The sequence below is a fragment of the Lissotriton vulgaris genome, chromosome 5 (genome assembly GCF_964263255.1).
Source record: "Lissotriton vulgaris chromosome 5, aLisVul1.2, whole genome shotgun sequence".
Lineage (NCBI taxonomy): Eukaryota > Metazoa > Chordata > Amphibia > Caudata > Salamandridae > Lissotriton > Lissotriton vulgaris.
In genome coordinates, this window is record NC_141693.1 from 1,879,856,966 (window position 1) to 1,879,876,929 (window position 19,964).

Consider the following 19,964-nt stretch of genomic DNA (forward strand, 5'->3'; position numbering starts at 1 on the left):
GCTGGTTTGACCGCGCTTGTACCACAGCGCTAAAAACTCTTAAGCAAGCACTGTCAAATCTCCCTAGAGATAGGGAAATAGTTAAAACCTTAAGGTCAACTTATAACACAGAACTCAAACGTAGGAAAAACGAACTCCGGGAACAAGCCTGGGATAATTTGGATTGTGCCGCAGCCCTCCGGGACTGTAAATTGTTCTGGAGTACTATTAATGCCCCATTCCTCCAGAATGATGATTTCCCAGTACTTACCGCATTAGTAAGTGAAGAGAGCTGGGTCAAATATTTTTCAGGAATCTTCGATCCACCTGAGGAGACTTATGATAAAACCCATATGAACCCCCAGCTGCGTCCGCAGCCTTTGGGAATCACCATTCGAGAAGTGGACATGGCAATCAAATCTAGTAAAGGTGGGAAAGCCCCAGGACCCGACGGGGTCCCGGTAGATATATACAAACATGATTTGGCCCTCTGGAGCCCCCTATTGACCCAGGTCTTCAATGCTGCCACTGATCTTTCCACCCCGGCAACTTGGAGCGAATCCATTATCATCCCGATTTACAAGAAGGGAGATAGAAGGGAGGCCAAAAACTATCGCCCCATTTCCCTTCTAGACTCCTCCCTTAAAATTATGAGCCGAGTATTATTGTTACGCTTGGAGGAGTGGGCGTCTGATAATAATATCCTGGCACAATCACAATATGGCTTTAGAAAGGGCTTGGGGACCATTGACCAATGTATTAACCGTAATCTTTTAATAGGTAAATATACTATGGCCAAATCCGGTTCCCTATTCCTTTGTTTTGCGGACCTCTCTAGTGCCTTCGATCTGGTGAATCATTCCCTGTTGTGGACAACCCTTCTTGATATGGGGGCACCCCCGGCTATTATCCATTTCCTAGCTAGGTTATACTCCAATTTGTCCACACAGATTCGATATGGTCCAGCTGGAGAGTGCACGAGCAAGATTAAGGTAAAATCAGGCATTAGGCAGGGGTGCGTACTGGCCCCCCTGCTTTTCTCTCTTTTTATTAATTCCATGGAACATGAATTAAAACAGGTCCAGGCTGATGCACCACAAGCAGGGGGCCTACCAATTCCAGTGTTGTTATACGCGGACGACACTGTTTTATTATCCAGAACTCCAATTGGCTTGCAGCGGCTAATGAATTGTTTTTATGACTTCATTCAGGGTAAAAAACTTAAAATTAATAACACCAAAACATTTACAATGGTCTGTGGCAAAAAGGCGAATTACCATAAGTCTTTCTATTTTAAAAATAACAGAATTGAGGCTGTAGATAATTTTTGTTATCTGGGCATTACTTTTAATAGTCTGGGCTCATGGGCACCTGAACACACTAACATAAAAGCCAGGATGGGGAAGGCTTCTTTAGGTGTCTTTCGCTTTGCCAATAAATTGGGCAGCCGCAGGATTCCTGCAATGTTAAATATTTATAGACACCGATGTTTATCTATAGCGCTCTATGGATCGGGGGTATGGGGGTACGGGTCTAACAAAGACTTGCAAATATTGGAAAATTTGTTTCTGAAACGGCTACTTTGTTTACCCCCTACGCCATCCAACTATCTGGCCCACGAGGAACTAAGGTTGGACCATATAGCCGATCTAATTGAATTGAGACCCCTCCTGGTTTGGAGGTCTATTTGGCTGAAGGATGAAACAAGTTTCACAAAGTGCATTATCAAAGATAGTTTGGTTTTGGATAAATTTGCGAATATACCATGGATAAAGTATGTGACTACTACTTTTAAGGAACTCTTACATTTGGATGTACGTAAAGATCCCGAGATTGCAACTTCTTTATCTAAAAAGGGGTTGAAAGAAGAATTCATGAGGGTAAAACTCGGTAAACGGAAAGCAGATACACGTAACTATTCAACCCATGCTTTCTATTTTTCCAATGTAAATGATGGTCTTGGTTTGCCGACCTACCTTAAAATAATCTATAGCCAATCTCACCAATTCGTACTATCCAGACTTAGACTTGGTATTGCCCACAATCTTGTGGCCTTCCCAAAGATGAAAAATTATCCAACTTCTGCTTGTCCATGTGATGGACTGACCAAACAAAGTACCCTTCATTTCATGTTAATTTGCCCCCTCTATAAAGCCCTACGAATTGTTTACCTGAAACCGTTGTTTAAAAAATACTCTGTGTTCTCTACTTCAAATGCCATGAAACTGTTATTTTCGCTTGCTAGCCCGGATTTGTGTTTTTTTACTGCAACCTTTATCCTGAAATCTGTTGCTCTAAGGAAGAGTATGGTTTTTTAGTTGTTTTACTGTGTTCCCCATTTACTGACTTTTGTATGTCCTCGAAACAACATATGATGATATGTACTCTTCCTGCGTTATGATATTTGTACGATTTTATCTTGTGTACTTTTATGACGTTTTTTAAAACTGTCGAATAAAGTTTATAAACGGAAACTGAAAGACGCTTTTGCTGGAAATGTAGTATTTTTCTGACATTTTAATTCCAAAGGGCAGCATTGGGAATAAAAGGCAAAAAATATGAAAAATAGATAAATAACTAAATAAAGTAAGACAGAGTGGTAGCAAACTGGGCAAACTGATTTTATTCACACTGAAATACATTAGTGCCACTTTTACAGAGTTTGCCAGTGAAGCGCTATTTAATCCTGGAGGTACCAAAATGTGTGGATTGGAAACCAAAATGTGCGCTGCGGCTCTGCGTCCAGGGATGTGGTCTTTTTACCATACTGCTTACGTTTTGTAAGGATATAAGCAATGGCCATTGAAATGGGTCCATTCAGGGCCCTGTAGTCGTGTCCTTAACTTTTCAGGCAAAAGCACTAACTGATTTCTGAATAGTGAGTGTAAAAGCATTAAGGTAACCATGTTGTTCCTGCTTACATTTCCCATGGTTTGCTAAATCTTGCATTCCCTATAAGTATTTGCTTCTTCCAGGATGTTGTTCCTTTTTTTTTGTAGGCCGCATAATGCTCTTGTCTAGTGCGTAATTTAAATTGCGCATCCAGGTGTTTATAGCGGGCAACAATTGGGTTGTAGTTGAAAACAGTGGGAGTTTTTCTCAGTGGGGCAGTACGGTGTTCAGTGGGGGAGAGGATGTGGCACTATGGTCAGAGCTGCTGAATTTGGAACTGGGAACCAGGTTCAGCCTTAATAACCAGCCCACCAGACCACTCTCCTGCGAGAGCACAATCACATGCTGGACCTTAGAAGGTTTCGCAACACCTTAGAAGTCCTGGTGTCTTCGCACCAGCAAGTGGGCCCTACCATGACAAGTGTAGGTTAACCTTCAAGGCTTGTCCACGACTATCCATACTGAAGTTCACCTCCATTCTTGCGGGCAGGCCTATGAAGCAGCACACCCTACAACAACAGTCACTGAGCTCACAGGACCCTTGAGAAGGGCCTGCTCTAGGGCGGTGCAACCAGTGTGACCGCAACCGGGTGCTGACTTTGGGTGAAGGCATCATGTTTACAAGTATATTATGGTTTTAAAAACGCTTGCTGCCTCCTTCCAGGCTTCCAGCAATTTTCGGCAACAATAAAAATGTCATGATGACTCTGGTGATTAATGTTCTTCCTAGAGAGAGATCAGAATTTTGTATAGTGGACGTTTTGACTCATGGAAAGGTAGCTCGGAGGGGTCAAGTGCCTGCTGCAAAGAACATGTACCATGCAGATCACAAACTGCCCATAATGTAAATAGGTCAGTGGGCTACTGCTTTTGTCAGAGATTCTTTTGTTACTTGCAGTTCATAAGTTAAAATCCTAACTTAGAACAGTGAGCTATAAACTGTCATCTAAGAGCTGCATACAAACTGCAAGGTATAAATTCGAGCGTTATGTTCCCCAAACCGTTCCCCAGTCTTTCATTATCCTAATGTCCCAAAAAGTGTTGTTTTGGACAGAAATCAATTCTGATTATCAAGGAGAACCCCCAACCATGGTATCACGTTTTAAATTCCGGGTATTGTGTTTCTCCAGACCTATCACTACAAGACTATACGGGCTACTAGTTTGGTTGTCATGTGACTCCTACACCTTGTAGTCCTTAATCTTATGTAACATTTTCTATACAGTGATTTACACACATATTGATTGTCTCTGTGTAATGTGTGTGATGTAAAGTGCTCTGACTCCCTGCAATGGTATGAGTGGTGCTGTAAATCAAATTAAATGCGTCTGAGAGAGAGTGGTTATGGAGACTTGGGGGCATAGTTAAGAGTGGTAGTGAGGGAATCCATGGCAGAGGTGGTCATTGGGGGGCACTAACAAACATTAATGCACAGGACACCATCAGTGCTATGGCTGGCCCTGCCCTTGAGGCCAGTCTGCCTCACCCAAAGGTACCTCCATTGGCCTTGTTTAAGCAGCAGTAGCTGCAATTCACCAGCGATAGGCAATGCTAGATTTGCACACACCAAACTAAGTTCTCAAACTTCACAGTCTCCCTGCTTCATTCACAAGCACTTTTAACATGTGCTGCCTGCTGTGGGGCCACTGGAATTAAGTATGCAGCAAAGGATGACAACATTATGCCGTAGCATTGACTAAATTATGCATTTCAAAAAAGGCTGCAGCGTAATGCTGTATATTTTCAGATATTTTAATATTTTGACGTGTGTACACATGCTAACAGTTTCTGGAAAGATTTTGCCTTATTAGTACCAGTGTAGCATACAAATGCAGCAGTGAGAAAGGTGACCAGTCAACCTTTACAATAGGCCATCCACTCCGCAGCAACACAAGTCACATTTTATATTAACTTTTGATATGTTTGAGCTACAAACAATTTATTCGTTTAAATGGTCAGATCATGCAGCAGATTTTGCATTAGGAGGCAAATATGGCAGAATTTTAGAGAAAACATTTGCAAACTAGGATATTTTGCCATTCATGTTTGAACTGCTGTTGTTGAAAAAGGGTGAAGTGCTGATGACAGAAACTCCATGGCTCGGAGACAAATTGCTTGTGTTTCCACATTTTATCGTATTTAGTACACTCTGTGATTAGAAGCATATCCCACTTTGTGAATATATTTTAATGTCAATAACTCATTATAACCTTAAATAATCATGTGTATCCATTGGTTGATTAAACTGGGCAGTGAAATGCCAAACAAATACAAACAATTGGGATGTCTGAGCATTCTAGCCACACCTCTTGCGCCACCCACAGAGCCAATCCTTGGGTTATTCCTGCCCTCTGCATCTCTGCCCACTGTTCCCCTACTTTGTTTCCCCCACTTCGACCACTGTGTAAGACTCAGCATCCCTGGACCTGTGATGTGGCGCAGCTGCGGGCGCTGCATGCGCCACACATTTACTGTGCCGGGCTTCCGCATAAGGGAGCAGGCCATTATTGTATCCCTAAACGTGCGCACGATAAAAGGGAGCACACACTGTCAAATCACCAGCATGTGTGATTGCTGCATTATTTATTACTAACATTGACGTTGTGCTTTAACTTTGGATAAAAGTTATTATCATGAATTCTAGCGCCAAGAAGCCAATATTGGTAAATGTATGCTACAAATAATCCCTAACATACACTGTGCTTACAGTATATTTAATCTGGTGCTTTAATCATAGGCGGTTTTAAAGTATTCTGATCGAATTGTGCTGAAGACAGCCTTGATTGGTGTTGGATCGAGGACCCAGAAGTCTGCACACCTAGCAGACAGAGATAAAACACCTTGTCAGAAAGTTTAGCGTTTTCCCTACAGGTGGTGTTTGTTGGCCCATGGCAGGGTCAGTCACATGTCCTGGATTCCTGGCATTTAATTGAGTCTATCCTAGTTCTGCGCCCCAGTGTTTCGTGTGCCCCACCTGGCACACATCATGTCGGAGGATGGTGATGACGTTAATATTTTGCCCCCCCCTGGAAAAATGTCTGTGGACGCCCATGAAGCCAGCAATTATCCAGATGCAGGCTTTACATTCCATGGGATCAGTGCAGAAGATTCCACTAGCGCAAACAATAACAACATGAGAAACACAAACCAAAAGCAAAGTGGGAAGGCCAAAGGTCGAAGCATGTCACTCTACCGAAGGCTCTTCACAAGCTATAGGACCATAGAAAAGAAATCAGTAGTATAACAGGGTTGTTAGTACATAAGATGAAGCTGGGTCAAGATAAACAACAATAGGTGCTGGTCACCACAGCTCAGACTGTTTGCAATCAGCTGTAAAGCATCTAGCTTTAATTGTGCAGGTAGTGTGGTGTGGTTACAGTTTGGGAAGGCACCATTGAGAGTGGGTGAAATTGATGCAGACCTGGTACATAGCAGTGTCTATCCTGTTGACATCACTTCTCATGTGTTTTCCTTCCATGCTACAGAAAATAGTACGGGCCGAGCGGGCAAATATGCTGACAAGGTACCGCGATCTTCGTGCACTTCTGCATGAGCGCAAGTCCTCCAACTTAAGTCGGCTGGATGCAATTCACCACAGTATTGTCACAAAGCAGAAGGCCCTCCTGGATCAACATGATTCCCTTAGCTCCATCTTCAAGTCTTTCCGACTGAACAAGGTGAGCACCAGAGCATATGTAACCTACCAGAGCTTTACACCAGTGACTCAGTATATGTTGTGCAACCCCCTACATCTCTTACCCACCTTCCCACATGCATTCACCTAAGTGTGAGTGCCAACAACTGCTCACTCACTGCAACAGAATCACTTATGTTGCCACACCTAAAGTCCTCAACAAACTGAGCCACTGACTCTATTAAGATGATTCGTCAGAGCCACTCACTCCACCACTCATCCAAAGCCTATCACCACAGACTTTCACAACACAGTGCACCCACTGACACAACATTACACTCCCTTCCGGAGCTCATTCGCAGCCAAACAACCCAGTTACCTACCCTCACACCACAGCGACCCTACATCCCTCCACCTTACATAGTTCCTCCAAAGGTATGGCTCCAACATCAAGCCCTTCAAATGTACAGCTGGCTCCCTCCTGAGGGCAACTACTACGTACACAGCACTAGCCTTTAGAATGAGAAACCCTACTAGAAGAACAAATTACTGAGCACTATATAGGAGCCACACTCATCCTTCATCGGCCATGTTGCCCCGGCATCTTTCTCAAAACAAGATTAGCAGTGAGTAACAAAGGCAAAATCCACAACCTCATCAACAGTCACAACCTGCATGCATTTTCCTTATGGAAAGAGAACTGCAGCACATTGTCAAAGTATAGAACTGGTCAAAAAGAAAGAATATGAAGCTTAATCTACAGTTCACTGATGAACCTCCACACAGTTGTCCTACACACACACTGACCCTCATATGCTGCCAACTAGCCATGACTGCAACCACCAGCTCTTTAACAACCTCCTTCTGGGTTTGATCTCGACATATTTTGCAAAAGACAATAGGGCGCTCCTATCCTGGTGTTAAACATCCATGCACCAGTATCACCCAAGTCCCCTGGAGCCTCCCCCTGCATCAAAAACCTAGATGCCATTTGAGTGCACCAGTAAGACAATGATCCTACACACACCACTGGCCACACCCCAATTCTTGTTTCCAAAACAACAAACAACTAAAACACTATGCCCACCCTTGATCAACTACAGAACCAAGCCATTCAAAATTAGCTTAGCCACTCACATCAGTGCCATCACCTCTCATAATGACATATTGAACCAAATTACAAATTTCACTCAGTACACCCCTACAAAAATCAACACCATCTCATCACACAAAACCTCAACTGAAGAACCAAATGTAAGTGCAGGACACCAGGCAAATGCAAGTTCAAATGGCTTGGAGCATGACCCCCCCCCCCCCCCCGCTTATCCCATGAGCCAGGTTGATATCCCACAGTCCTTTGATGCCTATAGGAATGTCAGCAAAAGATGTATTTAGGCACAGAAGTATTTTTAGTGCAAGAAAGGTATTAAGGGCCTGATTATGAGTTTTAGCGGTATAGGAGTAGGCGGTATGCCACCACCATGCTCCCCCACTAAGACTTGCTGCAGCCTGCCAGATTACAAGTGTTTCTCATGTCTGGTGGGCTTTTCTTTGGCGGTTCCATGGCATTGCCTATGAAAATAGGCACCTTAATAGGAACGCCAACGTCAGTCCCTGAGTGTGGAGTCCAGGGTTCAAGACTCCCGCCATTATCCAGCAATGATTCTGCAACATAGTGCTTGCAAGAACAGACCTATTTTGCATATAGAGATTTACTCAAAATGTTGACTCTGTATTATATGAAATGCCAATAATGGCAGAACAGCTGATTGTCCAATGCAGATAGTCCGCGTAAGCCACATGAAAGTACCTCAAAGCAGATCAGGAAGCAGAACAAAAACACTGAATAGTTACCAACCGTGAAGTGTTTTAGTAATAGTAAATAGTTTTTCAGAATCCCAAGAGGCCCAGCTGGATGGAGTCCAGTGAGACAACATATCAGCAAAACCCAGCAATGCATCGCACACATGATACATGTTGAGGTGGGCTTCCAGACCTTCCTTCCCCATGTGTAAGGCCTGGACAGAAAGAATCCCAGAGAACAATGTCTAGGTTGAGAACATCACCGGTGCAACCTGCAAGTAATGAGCATTTTCAACCAAAGTACACTCCCTTAATGAGCCTGCTACTAAATGTAGGAACAAACTGCCACCGCCATGTTAATGATGCCATCATGCCAGAATTTCATCTTGCTAAAATATAACTGCAAAAGTTCACCAGGAAACCGGGAGGTTTAGAGGACATAAGAAGGTTTACTGATTCCTTAACTATTTTGTAATTACTTATGTGACCGGTTTTAGGGTTCGGTTTTCAGCCGTACAAGACTTTCTTGGGAGAAGAGCCAACTGGGTAAAGCTTTCTTTTCTTCTGTTTTAGAGCATAGGGATGAAGCACCCGTGGGCGGAGCCAGCTTTCAACGTAGACCCTCTAAAAGAGTATATGGTAAGTGTTAGTGGAAAGTAAAATAAAGATGTCAAAAGAAACACTGGGTCTTGATTTACAGTGGGGCTCTGCACTCATGCCGGAGGGTCCGCAGTCGTGGGGGAGTCCTCTCTTCGGGGGGGGCATCTCCTCAATGAGAATTCATTGCAGAGACTCCCCCACGACTGCGGGTCTCCCCCGCGAATGTGGAGGCCTGTGTGAATCAGGCCCTGGGTAATTTTCTATCCTAGCGATTCCCTAGATTGGGTGTTTGAGCCTGAGGGTATCACAGTTGCACTTTGGAGCCTCAAGGTTAGCTCCCTGTCATGTCCCCATACTCCGCTGTGGTCTGTACAACTTCACGGAATGTTATGTTCAGCCTCCTTCGGCATATTCATCCTCCAATGGGGGTTGTTTTGCGTCATATCTCCTTCTCCTCTCCCAGTGAACATAGTGACATAGCACAAGGGCGATCCTTCCTGCTTGCCGGTCTTGTGCAGATTACTGTCTACTTTTTGTTTCCACTTTTATATCTTACCATTCCTTTTTCCTTCCCCTAGGAGCGGACGCAGCAGAGCCAGAAGAACTCGAGGAGTGCAGCTGGCTGTCCTCAGGTAAGTCCTGCTCACAAACACATATTGCCCTCACATGTTAAGCACCGTAATGAGGCAAAATTAGCATAATTTCCTTGTGCATAACTATGTGAATTTTCAGAAAAATTGCTAAAAAATAAATACACGCCAGTTTGGCTTTCAGTGCAGTATCTGTCCGCAAATGTGTAATCGCACAGGCAGATCTCTAGCCAAGAAATTCCAGTATAAATGCAAGTGGGGCTAAGGGTATATGGCCCGCACCTTCACCTCCAAGACCAGCCCCACTGGTCACATTTGAGTTAAAACCCAACAGAAGGAGGTATAGGGCGAACCATAACTCTAAATTGTTATCGTTTCTTTTGAGCGTTCTTTCATCTCAAACTTTATCCACATCACATATTCTAAAAAGTTTTGAAAAAAAATCCATCTTTATTAGTTTGTTGAAATTAATTACTGCCAGCTAACATATTTCGAGGGGGGAAGCCTCTACTTCAGGGCTGATAGTTCATGTAAATAGTTTTTCATAGTTCATGTTTCCAGTTAGGTTTTCATAACATGGACATTTTCCTATAGATATAGTTTTGATTGCCCCATTCCAGTATCCGCAATGCAGCTGTATAGGTGAACTCTCCTCCAAGTTGTAGCTAGCTTGAGGTCCCCCACTTAAAACACTAGGAGCCTGATGGATTTCATTCATGTATTTCTTTGTGTGGATCTGTGATGCGCTGGGTGAATACACTTGGATAATGAGATGACTGCATGATATTTTGAACACTGGCTGTTACAGGTTCTTTAAGTCACACCAGGTCCCTTATCCTGGCTTTTAGATAATGGTATCTCTAAGGTTAGAGACCTCACTGTTTTAGAGTGTGTAGGGCACTGCACAGTTTCATTGTTTAAATTACCCATATTCTAATACAGGTGCATTTTCGTTTCTTTGGGGTAGATGTATCAAGCCTTTTGAGATTCGCAAAGGCTGAAATTTTGCGAATTTAGGCCTTTGCGAATCGCAAAAGGCTTTTTTGCATTTTTTGAAATGTATCAAATAATCGCAAAATAAGGAATCGCAAACATTTGCGATTCCTTATTTTGCTTAAGCATTTAAGGAATCGCACATTTTGCTATTCCTTAAATGCGATGTATGTGGGTTTTAGAAATTGCGAATGTGGGTTAAGAAATCGCAAATTACCACCAACTTGTAGTTGGTGGTATTTTGCGATTTCATTTAAAAATGCCCTATTTAGCATTTGTGAAGGTGGCATGTGACGCACATACCTGCCCATAGGGCAGGTATGTGCGCCATATGCACACACATGTAAATTTCAGGGGTGCAGCAGGGTGTCTTTGAGACACCCCTGCACCCTTGAAATTATTCTCGATTTGCGAATTCGCAAATTGCGATTCGCAAATTAAGAAATATTTCATAATTATTCATATGGGCCTCCTGGCCCATAGGAATGCATGGGAAATTATTCCTAAATTGCGAATTTGCAAATTGCGAATTCGCAAATAAGGAAGACTAACCCCCTAGATTCCTCATGCTCCTCTTTTGCGAGTCCTTAATAGCGAATATTAAGGAATCGCTATTAAAGACTCGCAAACATTTATAGCGATTTCTACATCTTCCTTATTTGCGATTCGCTAATTGCTAATCGCAAATAAGGATTGACTCCCCAGGAGTCAATCCTTATTTGCGATTAGCAATTAGCGAATCGCAAATAAGGAAGCGATTTCAAGGGTGCCAGGGTGTCCAAAGGACACCCTGTAGCACCCCTGAAATGGTGATTTACACAGGTGTGCACACACACATGTCCAAAGTTTTCGCTATTTACCACAAAGTCAGACTTCTCTGTAAATAGAGGCCAAAAATTGCTAATTCGCAATGCTAGAAACAGTACTCCTGAGGCGGAAGCCGGGAGCAGAAATATTTTAAAATTGCAGAGCATTACTTATTGATTGTATTATCATTTTAAACTTACTTTGTTTACCACTTGCTGAATTGACAACCCTCCCTGGCAAAACGCTGTACAGCGGATTCTCAACGCTGAAAGCAGACCTTCAGCCAAAACAAACATCCTCGGACGCCATCGCCGGCGTGCACCGAGGCCACGCCCCCTCGAGGCCACGCCCCCCGCACCAGCTTAAAAGGCGTTGACTACTAGCGCTTTTGTAGAAACACTACTCCTGAGGCGGAAGCCGGGAGCAGAAATATTTTAAAATTGCAGAGCATTACTTATTGATTGTATTATCATTTTAAACTTACTTTGTTTACCACTTGCTGAATTGACAACCCTCCCTGGCAAAACGCTGTACAGCGGATTCTCAACGCTGAAAGCAGACCTTCAGCCAAAACAAACATCCTCGGACGCCATCGCCGGCGTGCACCGAGGCCACGCCCCCTCGAGGCCACACCCTCCCCCCCAGCTCTCTCTCCATCAAGAAATATGTGCCTCTGGAGGAAGCGCAGCGGACGAGCGCAGCGGGCGCGCCGTTTGCGCGCCGAAGGCGCGCCTAAGGCAAGCCCGTCTGCGCCCGTCCGCGACTGGCCGGGACCAGGGGCCAAAACCCCTGTTTCTCCAATTAAAGATATATCAGGTAAATCTGCACTGGTATATTCCCGCGAAGAGTTGCTCAATCTTAATACTCCCAGTCTATCACATCATTCTCATTGTGCCATAGTAAGTCCTCTAGACACCATGGGCCCTTTTAGCTGTCGGAATTGTAGATGGGACAGTAATGACACGGAGTGTTCTATATCTGAAACTACTCTTACTCAAGATCTCTCTTGCATTTATGTTAATGCTAGGTCCCTTCCGAAACATTCTATCGAAATATGGGATATGCTACAGGAGAGTAAACCTGACTTTGCTTATATCACGGAGACTTGGCTTAGTGAGCACAATACCCCTGATATTACGGCAGCACTACCCCATGGGTATAAAATTGTCAATTTAAATCGATCAATTAAGAGGGGTGGTGGGGTGGCTATGATTTTTAAAGACACTTTTACCTGTTGTCAAGAAATAGTTACGCAACTAGGCAAGCATGATATCCTGATTTTTTCTATCTCTATTAATACGCAGGTGATCCTTGGAGGTGCTCTTATTTATAACCCCCCTAGTAGTACGATTGATTTTAGCACTCAACTCCTGGAACAAATTCTTCCTGTTTGTCTTAAACATAAAAATATCATAGTCCTTGGCGACTTCAATGTTCATTTTGATCTCCATAACAATCCCCTAACCAAACGCCTGGCAACTGATATGGAAATCATGCAATTGACACAGAAAATAGCATACCCCACACATAGAGCGGGGCATATGCTAGATCTTATCTTCACTAATATTTCCAACATCACTATTACAAATATTATTCCTTTGACTTGGTCGGACCACTATAGGATCGAATTTAATTTGAACCTACCCATAAAGAACAAAAGACCCTTCGTTCAGTCGACAAAGTCTACAAAATGCTGGAGAAAATTCTCTGTGGAAAAATTTACAAAAGATTTTGATTATAATCTTAGTCCTGGAACTTCTAGTGAGGAAGAAATTCGTCAACTGCTTAGCAACATTGAGAAGGCGCTGGGTCATTGTTCACTGTCCAGCACAATAGATCGACCTAAAGGAAAAATCTCAGAGAAATGGTACGGCTCCGATCTAAAGATTGAAAAAAGAAAATGTACCACTCTGGAACATAAATGGAGATTAAGCAAAACGTCCGAAGACAGAGCTACTTATAAACATCAGCTAAAAGTATATAACACAGCTATACGTAATGCAAAGAAAGAATATTTTTCCCAAAGAATACTAGACAACAAAAACTCTTCGAAGGAGCTTTTTAAAATAGTAAAAGAACTCTGTAACCCTCCGAGTCTCACCTCAAACTTGACTCCTTCACTTGAAAATTGCTCTAAAATTAGTGATTTTTTTAGTGAAAAAATTGACAAAATCTATTCTTCCTTTGTAAATAATAGCCATAACCATGTAGAGTATCAGGTTGATTCTACTCTGCAGGCTAGCTGTTCTACTTTCGGCCCTTTTTCTGAAGAAGAAGTCAGCAAAGCTATGTTAGAAATTAAATCAGGATCACCATGGGATGTTTGTCCACACTATATCTTTTCCCAACTTACACCTGTAATTTGTCCAGCAGTTACAAAAGTTCTTAATTTTTCCTTGGATCAAGCCGAATTCCCAGAAATCTGGAAAAATGCAGCTGTAATTCCCCTACTAAAAAAAGCTGGCGCGGATATAAATGATCCAGCCAATTACCGTCCTATTTCTCAACTTCCATACCTATCAAAGGTTTTAGAACGATTGATAACTAAACAGTTGTCAAGCTTTCTAGAAATTAATAACCTGCTGGACGTTTCTCAGACTGGTTTTAGATCAAATAACAGTACTGAGACAACGCTCCTGGCTGTGATGGACGATATTCGAATGCAGACTGATAAAGGCAAAACGGTCGCCCTGATATTACTTGATTTATCAGCGGCGTTTGATACCGTTTCCCACAAACTGCTAATAAATATGCTAGCTGCTAAAGGAATACATGGTAAAGCCCTGTACTGGCTGGAGTCTTTTCTATCGAACAGATCCCAGTCCATCTGCTTAGGAAACTTCACCTCCACTCCTCGGAAGATCAAATATGGAGTGCCACAGGGAGCAATATTGAGCCCAACATTGTTCAATGTTTATGTCTCTTCACTGGCATCTATAGGCAATAAATGGGGTATCAATATCTGCTCTTATGCTGATGATACTCAGCTGATGGTAACCCTCAATGGTGAAGAGGGCGCCAAAAATAGGTTACATAACTGCCTGTCAGAACTATCTAACTGGATGCATGGGCACTACTTGAAATTAAATGCTGACAAGTCAGAAATTCTTCTATTTGGCGGATCCAAACAGCTCTGGGACAACTCTTGGTGGCCAAACACTTTAGGTACCCCACCAAACCCAACCCTGACCGCTAGAAATCTGGGAATCCATATGGACACCACTTTATCCATGAAGCATCATGTTACCACAATATGTGGCAAAGGATTCGCCATACTAAAAATGATGAAGCGAGTTTTTCCCTGGATTCCGATGGAATGCAGACAGATTTTAGTTCAATCTTTACTGATTAGTAGGCTGGACTACGGCAACTCGCTGTTTGTTGGTATGGCCGATTATTTATTTTCAAAACTACAGCTGGTCCAGAATGCGGCAGCTAAAGCTGTCTGCGATAAAAAAAAGTACGATTCTGCTACAAACTGCCTGAGAGCGTTACATTGGTTGCCTATGAGGCAAAGAGCAGTTTTTAAAATGTTGTGCATTGCTCATAAAACTTTGCATAATACTGGTCCTTACATCCTGCGGAACAGAATTAAGCTCTATGCCCCAGTTCGTAACCTACGCTCACAAGCCACAGCTAAAGCTGTCACCACACGAATAAAATTATCCAGGATGGGCGGGCGCGCCTTTTCGCACCTTGCCGCTAAGTGCTGGAATGACTTGCCTATTGATCTTCGATGTACTGATTGTTACTTTACTTTCAGAAAAAAACTAAAAACTGCATTATTCCCTAAATAGTATAAATAATAGTCCCTGGTATCTTGCCTATGGCTTACTGTTTAACTGTAGCGCCGTGATATCCTGTTGGATGAATGTCGCGCTTTAGAAGTACATATAACAATAACAATAACAAAATGGTTCATGAATTGCAATTAAGGAATCTGAAATAGAGACTCCTTAAATGCAATTCTTCGCAATTTAGCGATTTCAGATTTTGCGAATATTGCATTTGGGATGATGAATTCCAAATGCAATAAAAGCGCTCGCAAAGGGCCAGATTCACAGAATCTGGCCCTTTGCGAGCCGATTTTACCTTCATGAATCCAGCTGTGAGAAATCTCTAAAAAATAGCGATTTTCTACATACATTCCATTTTGCGATTTTTAAATAGCGATTCCTTAAAAATCGGTATTTAGAAATCGCAAAATGGAATCTTGATACATCTACCCCCTGGTTCCTTCTCCTTTTTTGGGATTCTAGAAGTGGGTAATCCTCAGTTTTCAGTTAACTCACCCTGTGTAGAAGGGTTGTGTAACTAGCTCTTGATCTTGCATGGAGAAGTGTGGCTCACTGGTTAGAGGAGGCAGACCCAGAAGCAGAGGTCGGCCCGGGACCAGCGTTCAATTGCCGACGCAGCAGTTTTCGGACCCCAAATGTCCACGGACCTGATAATTCTCGCTTCGGTGCCTACTTGAATCAGGGGTTCACGCTCTGCAACTCTGGGCAATAGCTTGCTCAATCTCCACTACGGCCCCCGCGGCGGGATGCCTGGCTTTCACCTTGGGGGTGCCCAGCTGGGTTATCCCACAGGGAAAAACCAGGACGGGTTCCCAAAGCATGCGCCGAGATACCCTTTGTGGTGATACGTGCGCTATATAAGAAACTACATTACCATTACCATTATGCATGCGGAGGCATAACCCCTGCTCCCTATAGGTGAGGAATACAAGGGTCTTAGGGCCAGATGTAGGTAGCCCAATACCGGTCGGTAACGGCCGAAATGACCGAATTTCGACCGTTACCGACCGGTATTGGGCTTTTTAGATGTAGGTGGCATTTTTTAAGGATTCGGTATTTTACAGAATCAGTAATTTAAGGATTCGGTAAAATACCGAATTCTTAACATACCGATTCGGTAAATTACCGAATCCAGGATGTAGGGAGCACTCAAGTTAGTGCATTCCTCAGTTAAGGATTCGTTATTTACCACCAACAACAAGTCGGTGGTAAATAATGAAAACCTTTGAAAAAGCATTTTTTTTGCTTTTCCAACAGTGCGATGTGGCAGACATACTTGCCCTTATGGCATGTATGTGTGCCACATGTGCACCCATACACAATTGACGGGTGCAGCAGGGTGTCAAAGTGACACCATGCCACACTTCAATGTTTTCCCCCTTTTACCAAATCGGTATTTACCGATTCGGTAATTGACATTACCGAATCGGTAAAATACTGATTCTGTAAATACCGAATCTTAACGATTCAGTAATTTTTACCGAATTTTTAGCTACATAGCATTTATCAAAATTCGGTATTTATGAATCGGTAAATACTATTTACCTACATCTAGCCCTTAGAGGCCTGATGAGATCTGTACATCTTGTGAGGCAGATGAAACACGTCGACTTAGAATAGACACACTGGCTTGGTAAATGCCTTAGTCTCATATTATGCTTTTAACCATATCACAGGGCCCTTCTTAATACAAAGTGGAGTTAGGGTTCCCTGGAAATATTTGTAACCTTTTTTTTACCCAAGATCCCATTGAGAACATAGTGATATCAAAGTGCTCCGTCCCAGTTGGACGTTGAGCCCACCTGGCAGAATCCCAAAGAGGTCCAGCTGAATGGAGTCCAGTGAGACAACATATCAGCAAAACCCAGCAATGCATTGCATACATGTTACATGTTGAGGTGGGCTTCCAGACCTTCCTTCCCCATGTATAAGGCCTGGACAGAAGGAATCCCAGAGAACAATGTCACCAGTGCAACCTGCAAGTAATGAGCATGTTCAGCCAAAGTACACTCCCTCAATGAGCATGTTACTGTCACAGCTAGGCTATAGCTTATGAGAAATAGAGTTCGGGACTACATGTCCCAGAATGCTTGTAACTTTAGTCCTACTTCTCTTTTCTCCGTTTTGCTATCTAAGCTCCTTTTCCGCTTCACTCCGGTGCTTGTCACCTGAGTATTTTGATTCGGGACTTGTTGGAGGAAGAGTTCGTTTATGGAGATGCGTGTTCAGTCGGAATTGTTTGGAGTCTTGGCTGTTTGAATTGACACGCATTCAGCGGTTTCACTTAGGCGTGTCAGAACCGTTTGAGGTATGCGACTTTCCTTTTCGGAGCTAGCGCTGAAGCACGAACACGGCGGCTGCCGTGTTCATTTATCTTTCTTGCATCACTTGAACTTTTATCGTACTCTGCTTCGAGAGAGACTCGGAGTGCGTCAAGGCAAAGTCCGAGGGGGGCTATTGTCGGAAAACAGCGAGGGAGGTCTATTGTTTGTATCTACGCTATCAGCTGGAGGAGAAAACGCGTAGATACAATTAAAAGAACATTTCACCGGCCTTCACGGAGCTGCAGAAAAGATAAAAGGGGTTTTATCTTCAATTTCACTAGGCAGCTTGAATCCGTCTGCCAGCTAAGTACTACTCATTGACAATTCTATATGGTTGGGTAAATTACTTGGTGGAGTCCTTGCAGTAATCCGGACTTTACTAAGAAGTCAACATTTTTGGTTCTTTATTTTATTTTTACTTTTTGTGCCTTTTTCATTAAGGAGTTGGAGACAGATTACTATGTAAGTGTAGTGTATGCTTGAGTATTGGGATATTGAATGAGAGGAAGGCAGGGTAGGTTCCACTCATTGTACGTTCCTTTTGTCTTGTATGCAGGAAACCGAGAGCAAGCATAGAAGTGACGTTCCAACTTCTGCTTCTTGTTCTTCATTGATTTCTCTGCCACAACTTTATTGTTTCCTTTGTCCCTTTTTACCCTTCCCCCCGCTGTGGTATATCTCTGGAGTGGTTCATACATAACTCAGAGAATACCATAGAAGGGGTAGTGGTAGCTTAGCATCGCTCCTGTTGTATCCGGCTGAAAGGTTAGTGTAACCTTCATTCTATGACAGAGTGACAAGCCCACGGTTAAATACAACCCGAGCGATGGACACAAATACGGTTCTCACCACTGTGCTTGAAACCCTAACCACCTTAAGAATGGAGGTTGATGCATTTAGGGGGGAAGGCCAGGATTTGCTCAACGAGGTGGGTGTAATGCGTAGAGAGATGGCAGGATTGTCACGTACTAGTCCTACTACTAATAGGGGTGTACCTATTATCAGAAATTGGACATTGCCTCCCCCCTCGTCCCTGGGTGGTAACCAAGGTCAGGAGAATGGAGGAGGGGTGTCTACCATCCAGGTACTGCAGCCTCCCCAGTTGTCCTTAGCTCCTCCTGAGAGATTCCTTGGCGATCCAAACAAATTTGGCATTTTTTTAGGACAATGTAAGTTACATTTCCTGTGTAAACCAGCTGTATTTCCAGATGATTAGACTAAGACAGCGTTCATGATGTCCTATTTAGGAGGGAACGCTGCTAGCTGGTCTTTTACGTTGATTGAAAGAAACGACCCTGTATTGAATGATTTTAACGCTTTCTGTGATGAAATGCGTAAATTGTTTGATAGAAAGGCGCATCAACTCTCTTTGGATAGGGAGCTCATTACATTAAGACAAGGTTCGCAGGATTTACTGACTTACATAACTAATTTCAACAGGTTAGTAATAGAAACTGATTGGCCTGTTGCAAAGAGAGTGTTGTTGTATTACCAAGGGCTAAGGGGTGAATTGAAAGATGTCTTGGCACAAGTTGTACACATGCCCACCAGTTGTGAAGAGTTGATAGACCTGACAGTGCAGCTGGACCATCGTTTACAAGATCGAAACTAGACAAACACAGTACAGACAGTAGATTCTTCTTCCCTAAAATGAAGCCAGTGGTCGAAGATGCCTCTCCTGCAAGTAACGGGAGTGAACCAATGCAGATTAGTGGAGTGCGAGGTCCCTTGAGTACGGAAGAGAGGAATAGACGACGTCTGCTAAAGTTATGCATGTACTGTGGAAAGCCGGGAAATTTCATCAAAGACTGTAAGGCTAAATTCCAGGTGAAGAATAGAGAAAGTCCAGAATCCCGCAAAGTCCCTGCTGTAGAATATCCATCTGAGACGTCGGGAAACGGGTATTCTCAAACAAGTCAGAGACCCCTTGTTTTAGAATAAGCGAAGGAGAGGTCTTACCTGCTTTAGCAAACACTATGCAACATACAGCACCCCATATGAATGTGTGTGTTACAGTGGAATGGAAAAAGGCGGAACCCGTGCTTGTGCATGCGTTATTGGACTCTGGGGCCACAGGCAACTTTATAGATCGTACATATGCACAGAAAATAGGAGTGCCATGCATCAGGAAGGAGAAACCCGAGCCCGTGAAGGCTGTCGACGGATCGGATTTGACTTCTGGTCCCGTGACTTTCCACACCCTTCAAATTCTGATGTTGACAGAAAAGACTCATTATGAGTACATATGTTTTGATCTCATAGATGCTCCGCATTTCCAACGAATACTAGGGATGCCATGGCTCACGCTTCACTACCCCTTAGTTAAATGGGCGATGAGTAGTGCGCTATATAAATTCCTGAACTTGAACTTGAACTTGAACTATATCATTGAATTCATTGTTCTGCGTGGAAAATTGTACCCGAAACAAGATTCAGGAGGAGGTACAAGACATGAATCCGGCGATATTACTTGCTAACGCCTGTCGAACACATCATATTTGTGTAACCACTACAATTCCTGAGGAGTACAGGACATATCATAATG

The 19,964-nt window shown here is 43.2% G+C and overlaps 1 protein-coding gene across 3 annotated transcripts in view; it reads left to right on the forward strand.

The window, feature by feature from the left end:
* The window catches only part of LOC147717606 (uncharacterized), a 71,204-nt gene that overhangs the window by 22,721 nt on the left and 28,519 nt on the right, over positions 1–19,964 (forward strand). For 2 of the 3 annotated variants that reach the window (XM_086924387.1, XM_086924389.1), the window contains exons 4-6: positions 6,357–6,548; positions 8,882–8,947; positions 9,487–9,540. In XM_086924387.1, the coding sequence (XP_086780513.1) occupies positions 6,357–6,548; positions 8,882–8,947; positions 9,487–9,540 (312 nt within the window). The remainder of the gene's footprint in view (positions 1–6,356; positions 6,549–8,881; positions 8,948–9,486; positions 9,541–19,964) is intronic. The other variant, XM_086924388.1, reaches the window with a different exon arrangement.